Source organism: Mustelus asterias, chromosome 17 (genome assembly GCF_964213995.1).
Source record: "Mustelus asterias chromosome 17, sMusAst1.hap1.1, whole genome shotgun sequence".
Lineage (NCBI taxonomy): Eukaryota > Metazoa > Chordata > Chondrichthyes > Carcharhiniformes > Triakidae > Mustelus > Mustelus asterias.
In genome coordinates this window covers 5,087,646-5,112,486 of record NC_135817.1, presented here as the reverse complement: position 1 = coordinate 5,112,486, position 24,841 = coordinate 5,087,646, and the positions used below count along the sequence as shown (strand labels likewise).

Here is a 24,841-nt window from a genome sequence, read left to right as displayed (position 1 = left end):
TATAGGGCTAACGGGAGGACTTTGAATAGTGTGGAGGAGCAGAGGGATCTAGGTGTATGTGTGCATAGATCCCTGAAAGTTGGGAATCAAGTAGATAAGGTTGTTAAGAAGGCATATGGTGTCTTGGCGTTTATTGGTAGGGGGATTGAATTTAGGAGTCGTAGCGTTATGTTGCAACTGTACACAACTCTGGTGCGGCCGCACTTGGAGTACTGTGTGCAGTTCTGGTCCCCACATTACAGGAAGGATGTGGAGGCTTTGGAGAGGGTGCAGAGGAGGTTTACCAGGATGTTGCCTGGTATGGAGGGGAGATCCTATGAGGAGAGGCTGAGGGATTTGGGATTGTTTTCGCTGGAAAGGCGGCGGCTAAGAGGGGATCTTATTGAAACATATAAGATGATTAGAGGTTTAGATAGGGTGGATAGTGATAGCCTTTTTCCTCTGATGGAGAAATCCAGCACGAGGGGGCATGGCTTTAAATTGAGGGGGGGTAGTTATAGAACCGATGTCAGGGGTAGGTTCTTTACCCAGAGGGTGGTGAGGGATTGGAATGCCCTGCCAGCATCAGTAGTAAATGCGCCTAGTTTGGGGGCGTTTAAGAGATCCGTAGATAGGTTCATGGACGAAAAGAAATTGGTTTAGGTTGGAGGGTCACAGTTTTTTTTTTTAACTGGTCGGTGCAACATCGTGGGCCGAAGGGCCTGTTCTGCGCTGTAATGTTCTATGTTCTATGTTCTAAGTCAGGAGGAGGATTAACACTCCCAAATTTTAAATTCTATTTTTTGGGCAGCTCAATTAAAATCTATGACAGCTTGGTTAAGAGAAAGAGTAGAAACGCAATGGCTGAAACTGGAGAAACCGACATGCCAACTCCCATTAACAGCACTGCCGATTACAGGTAATAGCACAAGGGGTTGCAGAATGACTGAATGGACAAGATTGACTTTCAATATTTGGAAAGAAATTCAGAAATCCATTCGATTTACCCAGCCCAATCTTGGCTCTAACCACTATTGGGTCTACAACAACATTTCATACCCTCCATGCATGATGAGGACTTTAAGAAATGGTCTGAATACGGTCTCACCTTCCTTCATCAGCTATTTCAGCAGGATACTCTAAAATTATTTGCACAGAATAGAGGGGAATTTGGCCTTTCAAGCACTTTTTTTTAAGCACTTTCTTTTAAAACACGAATACCTAGTAATACTTTGCAAACATTTAACGAGGTGTCACGGTGGCGGGTGGGGGGGGGTAAATATCCTGTATATATCAGACATTGCCTTCCAGGGGATTAGCAATTCCTTGTACGTTAAAAGGAAATGGGAGTTTGAACGACAACAGGAGATGCTGATGGAAGACTGGAATGAAATCTGTTCTGAGGCCTATCTTGTCATCTGCTCTAATATCTGGAGAGAATATTAACGGAAGCTCATTACTCAGTTCTTCAGAACACCACATACTACTGTAGAAATTGGCCCCTCCTTCACAACAATTGCTGGAGTGACAGTGGAGAACCAATTGCTCATGACTTACACACTCTAGTCATGCCCAAAGTTAAAGGAGTACGGGGATAGAATATTCCAAACATTGACTGAGGTATTCCACATGGACATCCACAGACCCTCCCTAACTGCTGTATTAGGTACAATTCCAGAAGGGATGGAAAGAATAAAATATAACTACCTTTTACAAATCTTGCTCATAGTTGCCGTTAAAAGGCATCACCCTCAACTGGCTGAAACCTACATGCCCAACCTATGAATTTGGGTTTTCTAAAGTCAGAGAGCTATTTGAGATGGAAAGAATCACACATGCATTACGCTTGCAAAGTGAAAAATTCTTTTGAAGGCGGATCCCAATAATGGGAATATTGTTCACATAAATTGAACCATAGAGAGCACCCCCCACCCCAACCAACATCACTCATCATCTCTTCACATATATTTTAAGTGCTTTTTTAATTTTGATTTTTTTGTATAGTTTTTCATATTTTCTTTGTTTGATCTTATTCATTGTTATTTCTCTATAGTGCTTATTTATTTAATATCATCTTTTACCATGCTTTTCCACATATTTTCTAGTCATGTCTCACTGGTACCCTAAGAAGGAAGCAACTTTTGTACAGACGAGCTATCATTATCAAATTCTCGTTTTTTGATTTGATTTATTATTGTCACATGTATTAACATACGGTGAAAAGTATTGTTTCTTGCGCGCTATACAGACAAAACATACCGTTCATAGAGAAGGAAACGAGAGAGTGCGGAATGTAGTGTTACAATCATAGCTAGGGTGTAGAGAAAGACCAACTTAATGCAAGGTAGGCCCATTCAAAAGTCTGACAGCAGCAGGGAAGAAGATGTTCTTGAGTCGGTTGGTACGTGACCTCAGACTTTTGTATCTTTTTCCCGAAGGAAGAAGGTGGAAGAGAGAATGTCCGGGTTGCATGGGGTCTTTAATTATGCTGGCTGCTTTGCTGAAGCAGCGGGAAGTGTAGACAGAGTCAATGGATGGGAGGCTTGTTTGCGTGATGGATTGGGCTACTTTCACGACCTTTTGCAGTTTCTTGCGGTCTTGGGCAGAGCAGGAGCCATACCAAGCTGTGACACAACCAGAAAGAATGCTTTCTATGGTGCATCAGTAAAAGTTGGAGAGAGTCATAGCTGACATGCCAAATTTCCTTAGTCTTCTGAGAAAGTGGAGGCGTTGGTGGGCTTTCTTAACTGTAGTGTCGGCATGGGGGAACCAGGACAGGTTGTTGGTGATCTGGACACCTAAAAACTTGAAGCTCTCGACCCTTTCTACTTCGTCCCCATTGATGTAGACAGGGGCATGTTCTCCTTTACGCTTCCTGAAGCCAATACCAATCTCCTTCGTTTTGTTGAGGGAGAGGTTATTGTTGCCACACCAGTTCACCAGATTCTCTATCTCATTCCTGTACGCTGTCTCGTCATTGTTTGAGATCCGAACAACTACAGTGGTGTCGTCAGCAAACTTGAAAATTGAATTGGAGGGGAATTTGGCCGCACAGTCATAGGTGTATAAGAAGTATAGTAGGGAGCTGAGAACACAGCCTTGTGGGGCACCGGTGTTGAGGATTATCGTGGTGTTGTTGCCTATCCTTATTGATTGTGGTCTGTGAGTTAGGAAGTTCAGGATCCAGTTACAGAGGGAGGTACCGAGGCCCAGGCCACAGAGTTTGGAGATGAGTTTCATGGGAATAATAGTGTTGAAGGCTGAGCTGTAGTCAATAAATAGGAGTCTGACATAGGTGTCCTTGTTATCTAAGTGTTCCAGGGTTGAGTGCAGGGCCAGGGAAATGGCGTCTGCTGTGGACCTGTTGTGGCAGTAAGCAAACTGTAGTGGATCCAGGTGGTCCGGTAGGCTGGAATTGATTCGTGACCAGCTATCATTATTGAATTCTTGTTTATCGATTATTTCAACACTTCTCTACATGTAGCTTGATTCTCTATTAAAAATGCCCCTTGTATCATTGTTTCTTTTATATTCCTGTCAACAGCACTGATGATTAATGTAATGTACAATTCTAACCCTGTTAACCATTTTAATCTTTTATATCTGTATGCTGTGAGAAAGAATATATAAAAAACAATTTGAAAAGAGCACATCTTGAATACTGTGTGCAGTTTTGGTGTCTCTGTTTAAGCAAAGATGTCCAAAAATGTGTGGGTTAGGTTTATTGGCCAGGCTAAATTGACCCTGGTGTCAGGGTAAATATGTGGCGTTACGGGAATAGGGCCTGGGTGGGATTGTGGTCAGTGCAGACTCGATGGGCCAAATGGCCTCCTTCTGCACTGTAGGGATTCTATGAGTCTATGTCAATGCACTGGAGGCAGTTCAGAGGAGGTTTACTAGATTGATACCGGAAATGAGTGGGTTGCCTTAAGGAAAGATTGGAAAGATTGGGCTTGTTTCCACTGGAGGTTAGAAGAATGAGGGACGACTTGATTGAAGTACCTAAGATCCTGAACAGGTTTGACAAGGTGGATGTGGAAAGGAAGTTTCCTTTTGTGTGAGAGCCCAGTACTAGGAGGCACTGTATTAAAATTAGTTGTTACCCTTTTTAGGACAGAGATGGGGGTGGTGCAACTTTGGAATTCTGCCTCAGAAGGGGGTAGATCTGGGGTGGGGTGGGGGGGGGGTGCTGTTGGTGATTGAATATTTTTAAGTTTGTGATAGCTGGACTCTCAATTTTGTCAGGAAATCAAAGGTCATCAGGGGTAGATGTGAATGTGGAATTCGAAATCCAGACAGATCAGCCATGAATGGCAGAGCAAACTCAAATGATCAAATGGCCTCCTGCTCCTATTTTGTATGTTCACCTGAGGGAGAGGGTTACCAATCAAACAGGCTAATTTTTCCTTGGGGCGGGGGTAGGTTCAGCTTCCTGAGTGTTGTTGGACCGCAGTCATCCAGGCATGGGGAGTATTCCATCACCTTCCTGATTTTTGCGTTGTAGATAGCTGGACAGACTTTGGGGAGTCAGGAGGTGAGTTACTCTCTGCAGAATTTCCAGCCTCTGATTTGTTCTTGTAGCCACAGTATTTATATGGTTTGTCCGGTTCAGTTTCTGGTCAGTGGTAACTATGAGGATGTTGAAAATGGCCAGATCATCTTTTTTAGGTGTTGTTGATTGAAGGATAAATTCCCAGAGCATTGAGAAAACTCCATTGTCTATTACATTCGCCTGAGAGGCAGATGAGATTTATTTCTGTCAAAAGATGGCACCTCTGACTGTGCAAGATAGCCTTTGCACTTTGCTGAAGTTCCAGTCATGATAATGTGCTCACGCCTCTAGAGTGAGACTTGAATCCACGATTTTCTGCTTCAGTGTGAGATTTGATTTGATTTATTGTCACATGTTTTAGCATACAGTGAAAAGTATTTTCTTGTGCACTACACAGACAAAGCATACCGTTCATAGAGAAGGAAACGAGACAGTGCAGAATGTAGTGTTACAGTCATAGCTAGGGTGTAGAGAAAGATCAACTTAATGCAAGGTAGGTCCATTCAAAAGTCTGACGGAAGCAGGGAAGAAACTGTTCTTGAGTCAGTTGGTATGTGACCTCAGACTTTTGTATCTTTTTCCCCGATGGAAAAAGGTGGAAGAGAGAATGTCTGGCTGCGTGGGGTCCTTAATTATGTCGGCTGCTTTGCTGAGGCAGCGGGAAGTGTAGACAGAGTCAGTGGATGGGAGGCTGGTTTGCGTGATGAATCACTGAATCAAGGCTGTCAGCCTGTTGGATGTTTAAACTGCCACTGGTTTGAAAGGGTTTTTCTTTTATGTTTGACTTTCTACCATTCTCAGAGGCAAATAGCATTTTAGTGATTTTGCAATTCTCCCATCACATGTTGAGGATTCTCAAAATCTTCTTTGTCTGACTTTATTAGGTGCATTGGCAACACTCAATTCTCCTTCAGTGTACCCAAACAGGCGTTGGAGTGTGACGACTGGGAGATTTTCACAGTAACTTCATTGCCGTGTTAATGAAACCTATTTGTGACACTAATAAATAAACTTTTAAAAACTTTTATTTTTAAATATTCTCTTTCTTCTCTCTGTGAAGCAGAATGGTCACCCTCCTTGTTCAGTGAAAGGACTCATCAAGATGGTCAAATTCAAGCCCAGTTGGTCGCGGTGCATTGGAGTATTGTTGAGGTGCGTTGGCGTATAATTGAGGAACAAACGTATAATTGAGGAACAAAATCAGAGAGATAAAGGATGCCTTCATATACCACTATGTCAGTGATTGACAAAGTAGTGACTATTACATGGTATCCATGGTGAACTCAACAAATAGAACAATCTAACAAAAACAAGGGTAGAACAAGGGTTCGAGTTGTGGCTTTTGTTGAAGTATTTCATGTCAAACACCTCTTCATAAATTGAATCCAGGTATGTGATATTTCAGTCCAAATGATAGTTGCATTGTTCCTAATTGTAGCGCATGGAAGTGTTTGTGAAGCAAGTGATTCACCTGCATGTCACCTGAGGCCTTTAAGCCCAAAGGGGCACAGTTCTGCAATACCTGGTGTAATGCAGATAGTACCTGCAAAGGAAAAGGGCAGATTAATATTTCGAATATGGACCCCTCACCAGAAATGGAAATTGGGACTGACGAAAATCAGTGGCGGTGAGGGAGAGAATGCTGAGAGCCCAGTAATACTGGCTGTTGCCACAGAGGCAGTTGATGGGATATTTGATCTGCAAACAAAAGTTAAATGACAGTCAACTGGCTAAACAGCATAATCTCTGCCTCACCATCAGCAATCACATGGGAGACCGACCAATAATTTGTTTTTCATTCTCGGATTGTGGTCAAAATCTGGCAAAGTAGTACTAGAACGATAGAATCCCCACAGCGCAGAAGACGACCATTCAGCCCATTGAATCTGTACCAACCACAATCCCACCCAGGCCCTATTCCCATAACCCCACATAGTTACGCTGCTAATCCCCCTGACACTAGGGTCAATTTATCATGGCCAATCAACCTAACCTGCACATCTTTGGAGTGTGGGAGGTAACCAGAGCACCCTTTGGAAACCCATGCAGACAAAGGAAGAACATGCAGACTCCGCACAGACAGTGACCCAAGCTAGGAATCGAACCCAGGTCCCTGGCACTGTGAGGCAGCAGTGCTAACCACTGTGCTACCTTGCACATTCATTCACACCTTAAGAGCTTTAAGGCACAGTCACATATTAGGAGACTGAGTTGGATTGTTACATCAATGTGACAGCTTCATGATCACTTTTACTGATAACTGTTTTATTTCCAAGCTTTTTTAAAATAAGTAAAATTTGGAAACTGCCAGAGTGGAAATTGAACTCGTACTCTCGGGATTACTAGTCCAGTAACCTAACCACCACACTATCATACTCAATATTATATGTAGAAAATTAAAAATGCAACCCATTGACTTCGGCAGGACTGGAAGATCCTACTGGGGTGCGAGGCTGGAATATCCTGGCCCTCGTCTTTTCCACGCCATTTGCCAAGGAATTAATAGTCAGGATTCAATCACACTGTGTCCGGTGCTGGATGATTCCTAGGTTTGGAACTGAGAATCGGAATTTCTATTTTAAACAGAAATGACTCACTAACCACATTATAAGCAATATGTCTGTCTGCTGAGCTGAAGGCTTGAACATAGGAATAGGAGTCGGCTATTCAGACATAGCTCTGTTCTGCCATTCAGTTCAACCATGGCTGATTTGTAACTCCTCCACATTCATTAGTCATCTTGCCAAATAAAAATCTATCTCATTAAAAACTTTTAACTGGTCTGTCCTCAACAGCTTTTAAGGGGAGGAGTTTTCTGGTTTCCACTAACCTTTTGTGTGAAGAGGCTTTTCCTGAAATGATTGACTCATTCACCTGGCCTCCTGAATTGAGCTGACATGAACTTCACACATTCCAGAAGCCCCGATGCCTAACAAAATGTTCTGTGGATCATGCAAAATTTGAATCTGCCGATAACTGCCTTAATACAGTGGACCTGCTATCACCAATGTTTCAGACTAGTTGCTTCCTATGAGTGTTTTATCAATTGCATAAAACCGAGATTGTTCTGACTGTGCTCATTTGAGTCAATGTTGAATCATAAAATTTTGCAGCACAGGAGGCCATTTGAACCATCCTGTCTATGTTGTCTCTTTTAAAAGAATCATTCAATTAGTCCCACTTCCCTGCTTTTTCCCTATAGCCCAAAAATGTCTATCTTTCAAGTATTTATCCAATTTCCTTTCAAGATACAATTGAATCTGTTTTGACCAGCCTTTCAGACAACGCATTGCAGATCAGAACAATTAGATTTTTGATTTGGATTTGATTTATTATTTCACATGTATTAGCATACAGTGAAAAGTATTGTTTCTTGCACGCTATACAGACAAAGCATACCGTTCATAGAGAAGGAAACGAGAGAATGCAGAATGTAGTGTTATAGTCACAGCTAGGGGATAGAGAAAGATCAACTTAATGCAAGGTAAGTCCATTCAAAAGTCTGACGGCAGCAGGGAAGAATGAATTGGTTGGTACGTGACCACAGACTTTTGTATCTTTTTCCTGACGGAAGAAGGTGGAAGAGAGAATGTCCTGGGTGCGTAAGGTCCTTAATTATGCTGGCTGCTTTGCCGAGGCAGCGGGAAGTGTAGACAGAGTCAATGGATGGGAGGCTGGTTTGCGTGATGGATTGGGCTACATTCATGACCTTTTGTAGTTCCTTGCGGTCTTGGGCAGAGCAGGAGCCATACCAAGCTGTGACACAACCAGAAAGAATGTTTTCTATGGTGCATCAGTAAAAATTGGAGAGAGTCATAGCTGACATGCCAAATTTCCTTAGTCTTCTGAGAAAGTAGAGGCTTTCTTAACTGTAGTGTCGGCATGGGGGGACCAGGACAAATTATTGGTGATCTGGACACCTAAAAACTTGAATAAATGAATAAAAAATGAATACTTTTCTTCGGTGTTCACCAAGGAGAGGGGCCATGTTTTTGAGGAAGAGAGAGTGTCACAGGCTGATAGACTGGAGGAAGTAGATGTTCGGAGGGAAGATGTACTAGCAATTTTGAATAAACTGAAAGTTGATAAGTCCCCTGGGCCTGATGAAATATATCCTAGGATTCTTTGGGAGGCAAGGGATGAGATAGCAGAGCCTTTGGCATCGATCTTTGCGTCCTCACTGTCCACGGGGGTGGTGCCAGAGGACTGGAGAGTGGCGAATGTGGTTCCTCTGTTTAAGAAAGGAAATAGAAATGACCCTGGTAATTATAGGCTGGTTAGTCTTACTTCGGTGGTCGGTAAGTTGATGGAAAAGGTCCTTAGGGATAGGATTTACGACCATTTAGAAAGATGCAGCTTAATCCGGGATAGTCAGCACGGATTTGTGAAGGGCAAGTCTTGCCTCACAAATTTGATAGAATTTTTTGAGGAGGTAACTAAGTGTGTAGATGAAGGTAGTGCAGTTGATGTCATATACATGGATTTTAGTAAGGCGTTTGATAAAGTCCTCCACGGTCGGCTTATGAAGAAAGTAAGGATGTGTGGGATAGAGGGAAGTTTGGCCGATTGGATAGGTAACTCGCTATCTAACAGAAGACAGAGGGTGGTGGTGGATGGAAAATTTTCAGACTGGAAACCGGTTACCAGTGGAGTGCCACAGGGATCAGTGCTTGGTCCTTTGCTATTTGTAATTTTTATAAATGACTTGGAGGAGGGGGCTGAAGGGTGGATCAGTAAGTTTGCTGATGACACCAAGATTGGTGGAGTAGTGGATGAGGTGGAGGGCTGTTGTAGGCTGCAAAGAGATATAGATAGGATGCAGAGCTGGGCTGAAAAATGACAAATGGAGTTTAACCCTGACAAATGCGAGGTGATTCATTTTGGTAGGACAAATTTAAATGTGGATTACAGGGTCAAAGGTAGGGTTCTGAAGAATGTGGAGGAACAGGGAGATCTTGGGGTTCATATCCATAGATCTCTGAAGGTTGCCACTCAAGTGGATAGAGCCGTGAAGAAGGCCTATAGTGTGTTGGCGTTCATTAACAGGGGGTTTGAGTTTAAGAGCCGTGGGGTTATGCTGCAACTGTACAGGACCTTGGTGAGACCACATTTGGAATATTGTGTGCAGTTCTGGTCCCCTCACTACAAGAAGGATGTGGAGACACTGGAAAGAGTGCAAAGGAGATTTACCAGGATGCTGCCTGGTTTGGAGGGTAGGTCTTATGAGGAAAGGTTGAGGGAACTTGGGCTTTTCTCTTTGGAGCGGAGGAGGTTGAGAGGAGACTTGATAGAGGTTTATAAGATGATGAGGGGGATAGAGAGAGTGAACGTTCAAAGACTATTTCCTCGGGTGAATGGAGCGGTAACTAGGGGGCATAACTATAGGGTTCATGGTGGGAGATATAGGAAGGATGTCCGAGGTAGGTTTTTTACTCAGAGAGTGGTTGGGGTGTGGAATGGATTGCCTGCAGGGATAGTGGAGTCAGAAACTTTAGGAACATTTAAGAAGCTATTGGATAGGCACATGGAGTACTTCGGGATGTTAGGGAGGAAATAGCTCGATCTGGGTTTCAGACAAAGCTCGGCACAACATCGTGGGCCGAAGGGCCTGTTCTGTGCTGTACTGTTCTATGTTCTATGTTCTAAACTTGAAGCTCTCGACCTTTAAAATGTAGAAAATATTCTTCCCTCTGGCTCTCCTCTCGAATATATACCAGCCAGTAATTAAGTAGATTCTATGAAAATGTCAGTATAGTGTAAGTAAATTTTGTTTCAAGGTAATACTGTTTGTTTATATATTTTTCTACTCATTTAAAGCAACACTATTTTTCTTTTAGCCTGTTAGTACCAAGAATTCACATCCTGATCCACCTCCCATTTCAGGTACAATCATTTTATTTTGTATTTCATTTGCTGAGCTGAAATGCAAACAGCAAACCCAAAAGTAGCACTGTCATGTCAATTAATCATTCAGTTACAAATAGTATGGCAGATTCTTTGTCCTATTGGATTACATGGCCAATCAGTCCAGTTAGTTTATACCCCGCACAAATCTCCCATTCCATTTTGCTCACCTTGCTCTTTCAGCATATCTTTCTATTTCTTTTTTTCTTACATAGTTGTCTAGTTTCCTTTTGAAAGCATTTATGCTGTTTTCCTCGACCATTTTATGTGGTAGTGAGTTACTCATTCCAACCAGTCTCTGAGCAAAGAAATTTTCCCTGAATTCCCGATTGGATTTATCAGTAACCATATTGTAATTCTCTTAGTTTTGGATTTTGCCACAAGTGGAAACATCTGTTCCACACCTGCTTCATCTAACTTATTTTTGGCTTTAAGTCCTCGGCTAGTTCACCTCAATATCTTTCTAAAGATAAAATGCTACCATTCCAATATTTCCCAATAGTTGGGATCTCGCCTGTTCTGGTACCATCCTTGTAAATCCTTTTTACACTTCCTCCCCAGAGCTTCTGTGTTCTTTCTATCGTATACACACCAGAACGTTGCACGGTGTTTGAAGAATAGCTTGATCAGGGTTAAAATTCAAGTTTTACAATTATTAAAATAAAATTTTAATATAACTTCACTACTTTTGAATTTAACCCTGGCTATCAATCCCAATTTTTGTTAGAATTTTTAATTGCTTTGCTGATCTCTGATGCTGTTCTTAATTTTATTCTCACCTGTATTCTGAGTTTATTTTGCTTTTCTACTGCATTCAGTTTGTTGTTTTTTAAGATACTTTTGATTTTTCCCTGCCAAGTGTATCAGGTCACAGTCAACGTTAAGGTTCATTTAACCATCAGTCTGAAAGTTGCATTCTTCCTGAGTGCTAGCTATATCCCACAGTTTAGTATCATCTGCAAATGTTAAAATTGGGTTACTGGTCTAAATCATTGACTTAAATTATGAATAACTATGGTTGTACCATTGATCCTTCTCGAACACCCCTTTTATCTTCCTCCAATCTGCATTACTACCCTTTGCCACTACTATCCACTTTTTGACGAGAGAGAACTTATTACCCATTTGTCCCTTGATTCCAATAACTTTGTTATGGACCTAGCATTACATTTCTTATCATTTGTTTCTAGGTGCTCTTATATCACTTATTGGATTGTCAATTCCAACTGTTGAAATTGTTTTACAATTCCTAGGTTTTAAAGTTAAAGTTTATTTATTAGTCATTACATTAACACTGCAATGAACTTACTGTGAAAATCCCCTAGTTGCCACTCCGGCACCTGTTCGGGTACACGGAGGGAGAATTTAGCATGGCCAATGCACCTAACCAGTATGTCTTTCAGACTGTGGGAGGAAACCGGAGCACCCGGAAGAAATCCACGCAGACACGGGGAGAATGTAAACTCCATACAAGCAGTTACCCGAGGCCAGAATCGAATCCGGGTCCCTGGCGCTGTGAGGCAGCAGTGCTAACCACTGTACCACTGTGCAATATCTCTTTTGTATATTATAGCATTAACTATCTACCAGTCCTCTAACACTATACCCTCTTCTATGGAACTTTTGTGTATATGAAGGCAATGCTTTTCCTATTTCTTGACTAATTTTCAGACTGAGTATGGTGTGAGTGCAAAGCACTTTGACCTGGTGTTTTATCCTCTTTCAATTTTGTCAATTATTTTCTCCTTTCCTATTCTGTCTGCACTAATCATCTTCTTATGCTATCCACTAGTTAAATGCTTATTTTGTTAACATTGAGTAAAATATAATCATTCGGTATCTGCCATTAGTGTCATTTATCTTGCTCATCCTTTGGTTCCCCATCCCTTGTTTAATTTTCCTTTTATTATTTGTGTCTATGGATATATGGTCAGGGTAGGTAAAAGGGCTTCAAAGTAACAAGAGTGGGAGGAAGGTTCAGATGAAGGGAGATTTAGAGCTCCAAAGATAAAAGTTTGAGGCAATAAAAAAGTATATTGATGTGGGTAAAACAAGCTGAAAGGGACAGAGACTTTAACAACAGTATTACAGAGCAAGGTCCATGCAGAGAATAATGGTTTATTAAAAAATGAAGTCACTTTTTCTGAATGCAGGGAGCATTCACAATAAGATGAATGAACCAGTGGTACAAATGGAGATAAATGGTTTTGATCTGATTGCCATTACAGAGACATGATAAGGTAATCAAGGTGTGGAAATAGATATTTCAGGATACATAACATTTTGAAAGGACAGGCAAAATGGAAAAAAAGGAGCAGTAGCACGGCTAATAAAGGACGGCATAAAGGCATTAGTGCAAAGGGGTAATGACTCAGAAAATCAGGAAGTAGAATCAGTATGGGTGGAGGTTATGAATAGCATGCATCAAAAAATGCTTGTGGGAGTAGTTTATGGGTCTGCTAACTGTAGTTATATCATTGGACAGAGCATTAAGCAATATATTATTGGGACTTGTAACAAAGACAATGTGATAGTTGTGGGGGACTTTAATCTTCATATAAACTGGAACAACCGCCTTTACAAAGGTGATCCTGGAAGATGAGTTTGTACAATGCTTTGACGGAAGTTCGGGGGTGGGGGGGTGGTGGCCCTAGTGTCAGGGGATTAGCGCGGTAAATATGGGGGGTTATGGGAAGGGATTGTGGTTGGTGCAGACTCAATGGGCCGAATGGCCTCCTTCTGCACTGTAGGGATTCTATCATTCTAAGTTTCCTGGAGCAGTATGTTGTGAAACAAATGAGGGATAAAGCTATTTGAGATATTTTATTGTGCAATCAGGCAGGGTTAATTAGTAATATAGTGAAAGATTCAGTGGGAAATAGTGATCATAATACTATTAAATTCCATAGTACGTTTGAAAACAACATGCTCCAATCACGGACCAAAATCTTAAACAAAGCCAATTGCCAAGATATGAGGGGAAAGCTGGCGATGGTTGCTTGAGAAAATAAGCTTGTGGCAGTAATAAACAGTGAGAAACCTTTAAAGAAGTAATTCAAAATGTTAAACATTTGATTCCAGACCCACAACAATGTGGTTGACTCTTAACTGTCCTCTGAAGTGGCCTAGGAAGCCATTCAGTTCAAGGACAATTAGGGATGGGCAATAAATGCTGGCCCAGCCAGCTATGCCCACGTCCCATGAACAAATATTTTAAAAATCCATTACCAATTAAGGACATGTCAAGAAAACTAACAGATGAAACAGGAACTATCTAAGCAGCTCTCCCTTCCTTTTAATTTTTAGGGTCTGTCATGGTCAGTATGGTGGTGTCCACAGTGGTTTATTCATCATATTAGAAAAATAATTGATGAGCAAAGGTCTCATGAGTAAAATAACTTCTAATTTGTTGTGCAGGATCAAAAGAGTGAATCATTGCATATTTAAAAGTCTCACACAGATTAATATTTATTTTACAGATGAAAATGAGCCAAATGATGGGAACTGCAGTGATACAAGCACAAATGTCGACCAAGTATGTTTGATAAAGTTAAATTTGACATTGGGTTTCTAGTAGATCTAATGTGTGCTGCTATAGAACAAGCTATATTACATTTATATTTAAATAATTATAAACAATGAAATATAGCTGAATTAAACTGCATGCTAATAGATACCTGGATGATTAGATGATATAAATGTGGCTGTGGTTTTCAATTCTAAAGTAAAACTTATTCCATCACATTCTCATATACTTCAAGCTAAGATGGTTTATATATAATTGTTTTATTTAAGGCCTCTTGTCACTGTGAATCTTCCCTGGTATGAGAAATCAGCATTAAATAGGATTACAGAGAAATAACAGCATGGAAACAGGATATTTGGCCCAACTAGTCTATGGTGGTGTTAATAATTCACATGAACTTCCTGCCAACCAATTTATTTAATTTATATCAGAGTACTCATCTGTACCTCCCCCTCATTATTTATCTAGCTGGCCCTTAAATGCATCTGTATTATTCGCTTTCCTTGTGTAGGGGGTTCCACATTCTAACAATTTTCTGATAAAGAACTTTCGACTGAATTCCTTCTTGGATTTTTTAGTGACAATCCTCTATTTAAGATCTCTGGTTTTGGATTCTTCCACAAACAGAAACATCTAATCTACGGGCGTGTGCGGATCTTTCTGAAAAGAATCAACATTGCTACTAAGCTTTACGTATATTCATTGATGATGGGTGATTTTTGGTCTAGAACTGAAAACTCATCCAATAAATCTGCAAAAAGCAGCAAAGGCTCTTTGGAAATGCTTTTCTCCTTGACTGTTACTGGGTCTAAGCAACAACTGGAATCGGTTCATTCCCTTCGTACAAAAGCAGCCCTGAGTCTTGAGTTCTAACCTGGACTCCTGAGTTCATGTAATCCAATTGCTATAACCAAGTGGATTTACCCATTTACCTATTTGTGACAAAGTGTGAACATTTTCTATCAAAAGTTATTACAATATCTGTAGAGAACAATGTTTTAAAAAAATAATTGAATTTCCAATAAATACATGAAAGGCTGACATAAGATTTATATTTTAAGATTTTTACAATGACAAAAGACTGAAAGCACTTTTGATTAAACACATCTTTCTAGGCAACCTCTTTTCTCTTTTAGCTTAATTGAAAGTGCATTTCACAGATATAATTAGACTATTCTTTAAGGAGACATTAATTTCTCCCAGAACCAATCCAAGGTGATTTTTAGTTGCCAAGGATTTTTTCCTCCTCTGTTCCTTTTTTGGTCTGGGAACTCAATCATAGAATTGACTTTCAAAGTGAGCCATTTTCCTGCTGGGGATTCTTCCTCCGGAACAAGCTAGGCGAATCTTCCAAGCTTGTTTAAACTCATGAATTCAGTCTTTTCAATCAGAGCGTGAACTCTCATCCTACATAGTAAACTGCAACATCTTGCTGCCTATAGCTGTTTTCTGTCTTGGATTCCGACAGAGTAACGTATTTGTGTTTTTAGGTTGCAGTATGATGGGCCAAATCACCACCGTCTGCGCTGTAACAATTTTGTGGATATCTTAAATCAGTCTCCTTTCAAAACCCATCTCCATGGCAATGTGAATCACATGGGCATTGTACCTAGGGAGAAATGCCGATTTGCTCTCAAGACCCCAACTCTCTTTTATATTGGAATTAAATGGACAGTTTAAAGTACAGCTGTTTACAAAACAACATTCTCAACACTTTAAGATTTTGGCGACTCAGTCTATCTACTGTTTGCACACAGGCTCCATTGTCTTCCAAGTGTGAACAACATTCATCATCTTTCCAGCAAAACAGCCTGGGCTTCCCTTTAATCTTTAACAGCCAGCATCACCCAGACTTCTTGTCATGCAGACGTAAGAACAGATCACGTGACACCCCCCTTTATTTTACCCTGAATTAAAGACAGTTCCAAAATGTAATAATTTTATAAAACTCATGATTGTAAGTCAGTTTTTGATGCCTTACATTTGTTTCTAAACATTTTCAAGTTTAAAATTCTTGGATTTAAAATATTCCTGCCTGAACTCTATTTTCTGACTTCAGCTTCACCCTCCCACTTCCACTGACATCCACACCTTCAGCTACTGGCATCCAACCCTCTGAAAACCCCATGTCTCTCGCCATTACTCATGCATCCTTTATAGCCCTTCTTAAAACCCAGCTTTTGGCCAGCCTGCCAAATACTTTCTCCTCGAGTTCACATGCATCTGGGAAGTGGCTTTGGATGTTTTCCATGTTAATAGTGTTAAATAATGCAAGCTTTTTGTTTTTTTCATTAAGAAATTTAACATAGAAAACACAATCTAATACGGCTGGAACTGCACCTCTGCGGAAATTAACACCTTTCCAGGTTGAAAGGGACAGAAAATGGGGTTAATAGCAATGCCATTCTGGGTTTGAAGGTTGTACAGTTTGCAACTAAAGTTCTCTCACATCTCTGATGAAGGGACATGTGCTTCACAGCTTGTTGGGTTATATGTTAGCACCTAGGCAATATGTGGCATGTTAAGTCAGCTATTAGAAATGCTAATCTTGTCTCAAGAGGTAACAATATTGCATGGCAGAGGTCAGACACGACTCTGTAGGAAAAGGAAGGAAGATCAGTGAATCAGCTCCAGAGCCAGCCAAGTGCCCATGGGAAAATGGGAATTGCTGAATGAAAAGACAAAACTCTATCTAGTTTACCTTGCAACATCCTTGTAGTTGCATGATACAACAATAATGGAGTTATTGACTAATTATAGCAAATAGTCTCTTATCAAGTCTACAACAGACCCAAATATGGTAAGAAGTCTCACAACACCAGGTTCAAGTCCAACAGGTTTATTTGGAATTACGCTGCAGCGCTGTGAAAGCTCATGATTCCAAATAAACCTGTTGACTTTAACCTGGTGTTGAGACTTCTTACTGTGCTCAACCCAGTCCAACGCTGGCAACTCCACATCAGACCCAAATATGATGCAAGGATAGGTGGAGAGCTTTGGGAACTACAGGTCCAAAGTTCCAATCGGACTATACTCACCACATATTTCACTTGATGCCTCAAATTACGCTATTTTGGACACAGTGTATAAGTAGCAAAATTGACATAGACCTGGGAACCAAGAATCCACTTACTTAGGATTGCATTTTTTCTCTAGCAAGAAGGAGAGATCAAAGAGGTAGAGGTCCAGGAGGAGCCTGAAGACATACAGCAGGAAGTCCAAATGCAGACTGCAGTAGAGGCCGTAACCACATGCAGAGAACCACATGAACCATCAAGTAATAAAAAAATTTCAATCTTCAAGAAATCTATTTGATTCTTAATTCCATGTTTCACATGAACCTCCTCCCACCATCTTCAAATTCTATAAGCATTATCTTCTAATCCTTTCTCCCTTGTGTGTTTAACTAGTTGTCCCTTTTGTCCAATGAGACACTGGTTGAGTGCCATAAACACTTGGCTACCTTACCCTGTAACCTGGATCTGTTAAGATCCTTGGCCTATCTGATTTCAAATGAAACTAAAATTGGCAGTTTTCTTTTGAAAAATTCTTAACTTCTATAAGGATCAAGTTTGTCTTGGGTCACTAGCCAGAATACTCAAAGATGCTTGTTCTTTGCTGAGTGACTCAACCTCTGCTTCTCACCTTTCTCTCTGTCATTACCTTTCTGTGCCTTTTCTGACTTCCCCTATCCAATACATCTGTCTTAGTGTTAGAATCAAGTGCCAGAAGTAGGAATTAAGACTCTTGGTAAGAGAATAATTTGCAGGTAGCCAGATACATGAACTGAACTGTTCAAATATGTAATTTTTCTGTGCAGTTAACAAACAAATATGTTTGAACAGCAACAGGACGAGCAAAGGCATTCTGGAAGAAATGCAAGGAAGCACAATGTGTGGAGAAGATCTTCATGAAAATCCAGAATAATCTGAATTCCATTCAGCAAAATATAGTTAATGAAAAAGCAACAGAGAAAGGTATGTTAACATTGAGAGTAGGGGCTGTAGTCAGATGTGAATGATTTTCTTCTACTGAATCCAAATAAATAAACTGATGTCTTTAAGCAAAAATAAAGTAAATTGTGCAAGAGGTTATTTAGTTTAAGCTTAATCAGATGACATCACGTTTCTGTAGTTTTGTATTATCGTATTAATTACTCCATATTAAGTGTGCCATAATAATGCTCTTATCTGCTATAGCTCTGGCAGCCATCTTGTGCATGGTGACAGGTACAGAACACTGCAGAGAAGTGCAAAGACTCTGATCTCCCAATTCCATCACCATCTAAGGGATAACTAAATTTGTTTTCAGTTTCTGGAACAACAGTTGCCTTCAAGTTCTGTTATTTCCAGATGACTGTTGATTCAATTCCTAAACTTCTCAACATTTCAAGCCATATTTACACACAGTAAATTAGCACCCATACCACAGAAGGACTCGCACTGTGGTGGGTGGGATTCAGTCAATTGCACATCGTGCTAGTCAGTGGCAGGGTCGACTACATTCACAATGTGTCACATCGGCATCTTAACAGCACTGCGTCCAGCATTGCTTCAGTAATTCTGCAAGGGTAATTTTTCAGTTTTCTATTCTGGGCAGGGATGGCAATTATTCGACACAATGCTGTCATTTAAACTGTACCCAGGTCAGATTTGGTTTTGGGATTTGCAACAGAAATTTGATTCAACAGTCTGGGATGGAAGGGAGCCAATTGTCTGAAACGTTGAGTATTTGCTGAAAATCATCTCGATTGCGAAACTTGCTCTTCCTGGGACTCCTATACTGCAACCAGCTCCTGCTTCGTTTGCAGTTCAACTTCAGAGATTAGTTCTGATTTTCTCACCAATTACTAAGGGTCTTCTTTCAGTCCTTCTCATTACTCCTCCGCTTGTAACAAAAACAAAAAAGTGTAACTTAAAAACCATCCAAACATATAGGCCCAATACAAAGTGCCTTTGAAGGAAGGGGTCAGGAGGAGAAGCTTATTTGAGGTCCTTGGGGGAGGCGGCATTGTTTTTCTAAGTTGTGTGTCATATTACAATATTAAATGTAGATTGTTGTTAATGAACTACAGTTACAACACTTTTACAGTGAAATAAACTTTAATATTTGTGAGAACTTTCATACTACACTTTTGTGTAGCTTCAGAAGAACTAGGAGCAGGAATAGGCCATCTGGCCCCTCGGGCCTGCTCCGACATTCAATAAGATCATGGCTGATCTTTTTGTGGACTCAGCTCCACTCACCATAACCCTTAATTCCTTTACTGTTCAAAAATGTATCTATCCTTGCCTTAAAAACATTCAATGAGGTAGCTTCAACTGCTTCACTGGGCAGGGAATTCCACAGATTCACAACCCTTTGTCTGAAGAAGTTCCTCCTCAACTCAGTCCTAAATCTGCTCCCCCTTATTTTGAGGCTATGCCCCCTAGTTCTAGTTTCACCTGCCAGTGGAAACAACTTCCCTGCTTCTATCTTATCTATTCCCTTCCTAATCTTATATGTTTCTATAAGATCTCCCCTCATTCTTCTGAATTCCAATGAGTATAGCCCCAGTCTACTCAGTCTCTCCTCACCAGCCAACCCTCTCAACTCTGGAATCAACCAAGTGAATCTCCTCTGTACCCCCTCCAGTGCCAAACATAGGTAGTGACTGCTGGCGAGTCTTTTTTGACCATAGAGAGATATCGGACCTGACCCCACTCAATATCTACATTTTCTAGTAGTTGGAGTGGGGAGAGAAACAATTAACAAATACCTGAAGTGGAAACATCTGGCCATTCTCTCCCCACTTTCTAACTCAAGTCAGTGAAATTAATGGCAGTGCCCCAACTGCTAGCTGGCTGAGATTAGATTGATGTGCATGTGCCAGGTGAACACAAAACTTCAGCTACTTTAGAAAAAAAATTAAATAAATCTCGAGAGAAAAGTGGGATAAGTTTAAGAAACGTTGGGATTTTCATTCACTAGCATAGTGCAAATGATTGGCTGTTTTGTGATTGATCAGTGTTATCTGGGTCTCCAGCACAGTGGGATTATCTACAACTATAAACTGCAGTTCAGGAAGTTTAAATCCATCACTTATTTTTACTTCCTGTTAACCATGTTCTTTCAGACTATGACACAGCACGGGCAATACTTCTGACTGTGGATCCATTTCAAGACTTTTGGTCAGAATTTCAATCGGGTAAGGATTGCATTGTACGAAAGCAAAATACTGTTGCCTGTTAAATATTTGAAACAAACCAAAAATGCTGGAAACACTCAGCATCAGGGAGCATCTGTGGGGAAGGACATGGAATAGGTCAATATTTAGTTCAACCAACATCCAAAAATTGAATATCTTATTATCTCATTGCTGTTTGTAGGTCCCTGTTGTTTATCAATTAGCTGCCACATTTTCTACAGTGACTATATTTCAAATCGACATTGATGACTGGTTCTGAAAGGTGCTATATAAATGCCTTTATTCAACAAAATCTTCACTCCCATTATGTTTTCTCCCTTAACAGAAATACATCAAAACTTGCAACATCTTGAAGAAGAAAAAATATCTTTGCAAAGAAGAGAATTCCTTGTTGAGGAGATGAGAAAGCTAGCTGGATCACTGAATCAGAAGTCTCACAAAGAGAAATGACACCACCAAGTTTACCACCATCCTATCTGTCCCACACTGAAGCTATATTTGTTATTACAAGTTGTGAAGTTTTGTACATTGGCAATAAGCAGCACAGTATCAAACTGTGCATGTACATTCTGGGGCTTTTAAATCCCAAGTCGCCGAGTAGATTTGAGCCAGTGGTGGAGCTAGAAAGGAGGTGGTCAACTTGCCTTCCTGGGAGCTTACGTTGGTGGGGATTTTTGCTGGCTGAGATATATCTGGTCTGAATTGGCAGGAGCCTTTTACTTTATGCAGAATGGGATCCTACAACATCCATTGTACCCTGATGTGATTTTAATGACTTACTGGATGGTTCGTGGTGGACTTCCGGCTTCATCAATCCTTTGTGCAGCAGGACATTTTTCTGGGCTGCACCCCCATGATGGACCTTCCTATCAGTTTGGCCTCTGGTCACCTGATATCACAGTGACCTGAAGCACAGTGTTTAGGGCAGGTCAAAATGAACCATTTTCACCAGCCAACCACATGATAATTACAATCTACTCTACAACATCTAAGCACAATGTTATCACAGACTGTTATCTGCTTGACTATCTGAATGAGCAATTAACCTAGTGCCTTTTGCCTTCTCTGCAAAACCCTGCACACACTTCCTTTTCAGATAATTCTTTTGAATGTTTCCATTGAACCTGTCTCCACTGTATGTGCAGGCAGTGCTTTTCAGATCATAACTCTGAAAAAGCTTTTGCTCATGGTGCTTTTCTTGCCATTTACTCTAAATCTACGCCCTGTCCTTCTCTTTCTACCATGTCAATCCTTCGACGAGTAAGAACATTTTCTCCCTCCGTCTATACCCCTCCTGCTATACTCAGTGGAGCTCAGAAGAATGAGACGTGATCATATTTTTCTGAGGGGTGATTGATAGGGTAGATGCTGAGAGGATGTTTCCCTCTCTTCTCCCTGGAGAGACGAAGGATGAGAGGTGACCTGATAGAGGTTTACAAGATGTTGAGGGGTCTGGATAGGGTGGACTCTCAGAGGCTATTTCCAAGGGCTGAAATGGTTGCTACGAGAGGACACAGGTTTAAGGTGCTGGGGGGTAGGTACAGGGGGGATGTCAGGGGTAAGTTTTTCACTCAGAGGGTGGTGGGTGAGTGGAATCGGCTGACGTCGGTGGTGGTGGAGGCAAACTCGTTGGGGTCTTTTAAGAGACTTCTGGATGAGTACATGGGATTTAATGGGATTGAGGGCTATAGATAGGCCTAGAGGTGGGGATGTGATCGGCGCAACTTGTGGGCCGAAGGGCCTGTTTGTGCTGTGGCTTTCTATGTTCTATGGGGAAATCTAGAACTGAAGTCACCCATTTAAGATTGAGATGAGAAAGAATTTCTTCTGAGGGTGAGACTGCAAAATCTATTTGACGGTTTGTATGCAAGAGCAAATCTAATTCATCCAATGCATGGTAAGTTACTCAGTTTGGAGAGAGAATGTAATGCCTTGCTTCACAACACTGGCTGCTGGCCTGACCCTGCAACTACACTGTTACCAGCAGGATTTACATTCTAAAATGTTTACATTATTAATTTGTACGTTAAAATTTGAGTTAAAAGTGTAACCAAAAATCATGACAAGAAGCTAAACTGAATGTACATTGCAGTCAGATGATTTATGTTTGCCAAGTACAGAACTAAGACTGCAGCATAGCAAACAGCAATGTCAAGTTTGTGAAAGATGTATGAATGCTAATCCTTTTAGTTTGTCAGTTGAATGCTTTCACTGTAATATCACAACTTACAAGAGCTCGGACTTTATGGCTGTCTTTTGTACAATCATTACAGGAGTAAAAATTTTATTCCGTTCCTCTACTGTTAAGAAAAGGTTCCTATGATGTAGTATTCCTTTACTTGGTGTGACCTTACTCCGAGTTGGGTTATTTTTACATAGGGATGCGTTTCTTTCTGGTAGAGAATGTTGGTGGGTTTTCTTAATTGTAGTGTCAACATTGGGGGAACCAGGACAGGTCATACATGAAGTGATTATTACTAATTTAAAATCACAATCTTAAAGTAAATGAGGCCATTTGGCCCATTGTACCTATGCCAGCTCTTTGAAAGAGCTAAGTTCTTAGATTTTCATTTTGTGGTGTATTTAAGATTAGCCTCTTTTTTACTAAAATATTTTTGATAAAAAAGCCTGATGTTCCGTTACTCTTGCGTAAACAGATGCACGGAGGTTGATTCCTTGGAGTTCATTTTCTAAATAAAGTTAGTGTTAATGAGAATTTTGTCTGAAGATTATCTTGTGTACCATGACAAAAGACAGGAATCCAGTAAAAAAGAGTTTGGAAAGTAATGCTTTCAAAAAGAATTGTGTGGGGGATGTAGTGGAACACATCCTCTGGCAGGACCTACTTGGGGATTCTCTTCCATTTTAAAATAGCTTGTCTGCTAAATTTATGTCTGTTAAAACTGACATTGCGTTGTGTAAAAATACAAGACTCTGCTTTGTCAAGACTTCTATTCCATTGAAGTAGAAATGATCAAGAGCTTCAAGTTTTTAAGTTGTCCAGATCACCAACAACCTGTCCTGGTTCCCCCCATGTTGACACTACAATTAAGAAAACTCACCAACGCCTCTACTTTTTCCAGAAGATCAAGGAAACTTGGTAGGTCCACGTCAACTCTCACCAACTTTCACAGATGCACCATAGAAAGTATTCGTTCCGGTTGTGTCACAGCTTGGTATGGCTCCTACTCTATCCAAGACCGCAAAAAATTACAAAGGATCCTGAACGAATCCCTGTCCATCACTCAAACCAGTTTCCCACCCATTGACACTGTCTACACTTCCCGCTGCCTCGGCAAAGCAGCCAGCATAATTAAGGACCCCGCGCACCCCGGACATTCTCTCTTCCAACTTCTTCCATCGGGAAAAAGATACAAGAGTCTGAGGACATGTACCAACCGATTCAAGAACAGCTTCTTTCTTCCCTGCTGCCATCAGACTTTTGAATGGATCTACCTCGCATTAAGTTGATCTTTCTCTACACCCTAGCTATAACTGTAACATTACATTCTGCACACTCTCCTTTTCTTCTCTATGAACATTATGCTTTGTCTGTACAGCGCACAGGAAACAATACTTTTCACTGTGTGCTAATACATGTGACAATAATAAATCAAATCAAATGACCTTCAGAAGAAAGGTCAATGATTAGGCTCTGTATATTTTCTAATTAAATCGGTGTTTGGTCGATAAGACTGTGCCAACCTTTTTAGTATATGGTATACAGACTGTGAAACCAAGTTGTTTGACTCCAACACACACCAACTCACTTTTATGACAAAGTGTCATTGCCACACATTGATAGGAGCTGGGGATGGTCCAAAACAAAAGCAAAAGAAAATGGATGTTTGAAAATCTGAAACTAAAATGGAAAATCTAGGGAACACGCAACTGATCTGTCAGCAACTGTGTAGAGAACAGGCGTGTTGATGTTTCGGGTGTGGATCCAGTGCAGGAACATGGAAGATATTGCAGAAGAACGACATTTAAAATGGAAAGGAACAAATGAAGGTAAGAGGAAAGTACAAATAAAAATTGGATTTGTATTCAAGAAAGAAAAGCTTCTCCCAAGCTTCTATTTCCTGTTCTACCTTCCTTATCAACTTTCTCATCTTTTCATTCTACAATATCATGCTTCTAATTATCTAATGCTATTATTTCTGCCATTTAGCCTTTTAATTTTCTTACTTGAATACAAATCCAATTTTTATTTGTACTTTCCTCTTACCTTCATTTGTTCCTTTCCATTTTAAATGTCGTTCTTCTGTAATATCTTCCATGTTCCTGCACTGGATCCACACCCGAAACATCAACACGCCTGTTCTCTACACAGTTGCTGACAGATCAGTTCTGTGTTCCCTAGATTTTCCATTTTAGTTTCAGATTTTCAAACATCCATTTTTTTTTGCTTTTGTTACTACATATATTGTTTCTAAGCTGTTGGAGCCCAAAAATATCTAAAATATCTCAGGTAAGTAATTCTGCCACTAACGAATGTTGTTTATCTCTTATCCTAAGGCACCACATTTTGCTACCATACAGTAATAAAATTTCATGTCTGATTTGCAAATTTCCACATCTTCAACTTATGACAAGTGGAAGCAGCCAAGATGAATGGGTGTCCAACTTGGGCCACTGGATTAACACAGCTTGAGAACATGCCAGCCACGTGTACAAATTTGTCCATTTTAGT

The 24,841-nt window shown here is 40.6% G+C and overlaps 1 protein-coding gene across 1 annotated transcript in view; it reads left to right on the top strand.

The window, feature by feature from the left end:
* LOC144506244 (uncharacterized) overlaps positions 1 to 23,520 on the top strand; it is a 172,485-nt gene extending 148,965 nt beyond the window's left edge. Inside the window, exons 33-39 of the mRNA XM_078232103.1 lie at positions 5,592 to 5,683; positions 10,369 to 10,414; positions 13,915 to 13,970; positions 17,118 to 17,238; positions 17,807 to 17,938; positions 20,077 to 20,148; positions 20,474 to 23,520. Of these exons, the coding sequence (XP_078088229.1) occupies positions 5,592 to 5,683; positions 10,369 to 10,414; positions 13,915 to 13,970; positions 17,118 to 17,238; positions 17,807 to 17,938; positions 20,077 to 20,148; positions 20,474 to 20,598 (644 nt within the window). The 3' untranslated portion in view covers positions 20,599 to 23,520. The remainder of the gene's footprint in view (positions 1 to 5,591; positions 5,684 to 10,368; positions 10,415 to 13,914; positions 13,971 to 17,117; positions 17,239 to 17,806; positions 17,939 to 20,076; positions 20,149 to 20,473) is intronic.
* Positions 23,521 to 24,841: the final 1,321 nt, after the last annotated feature.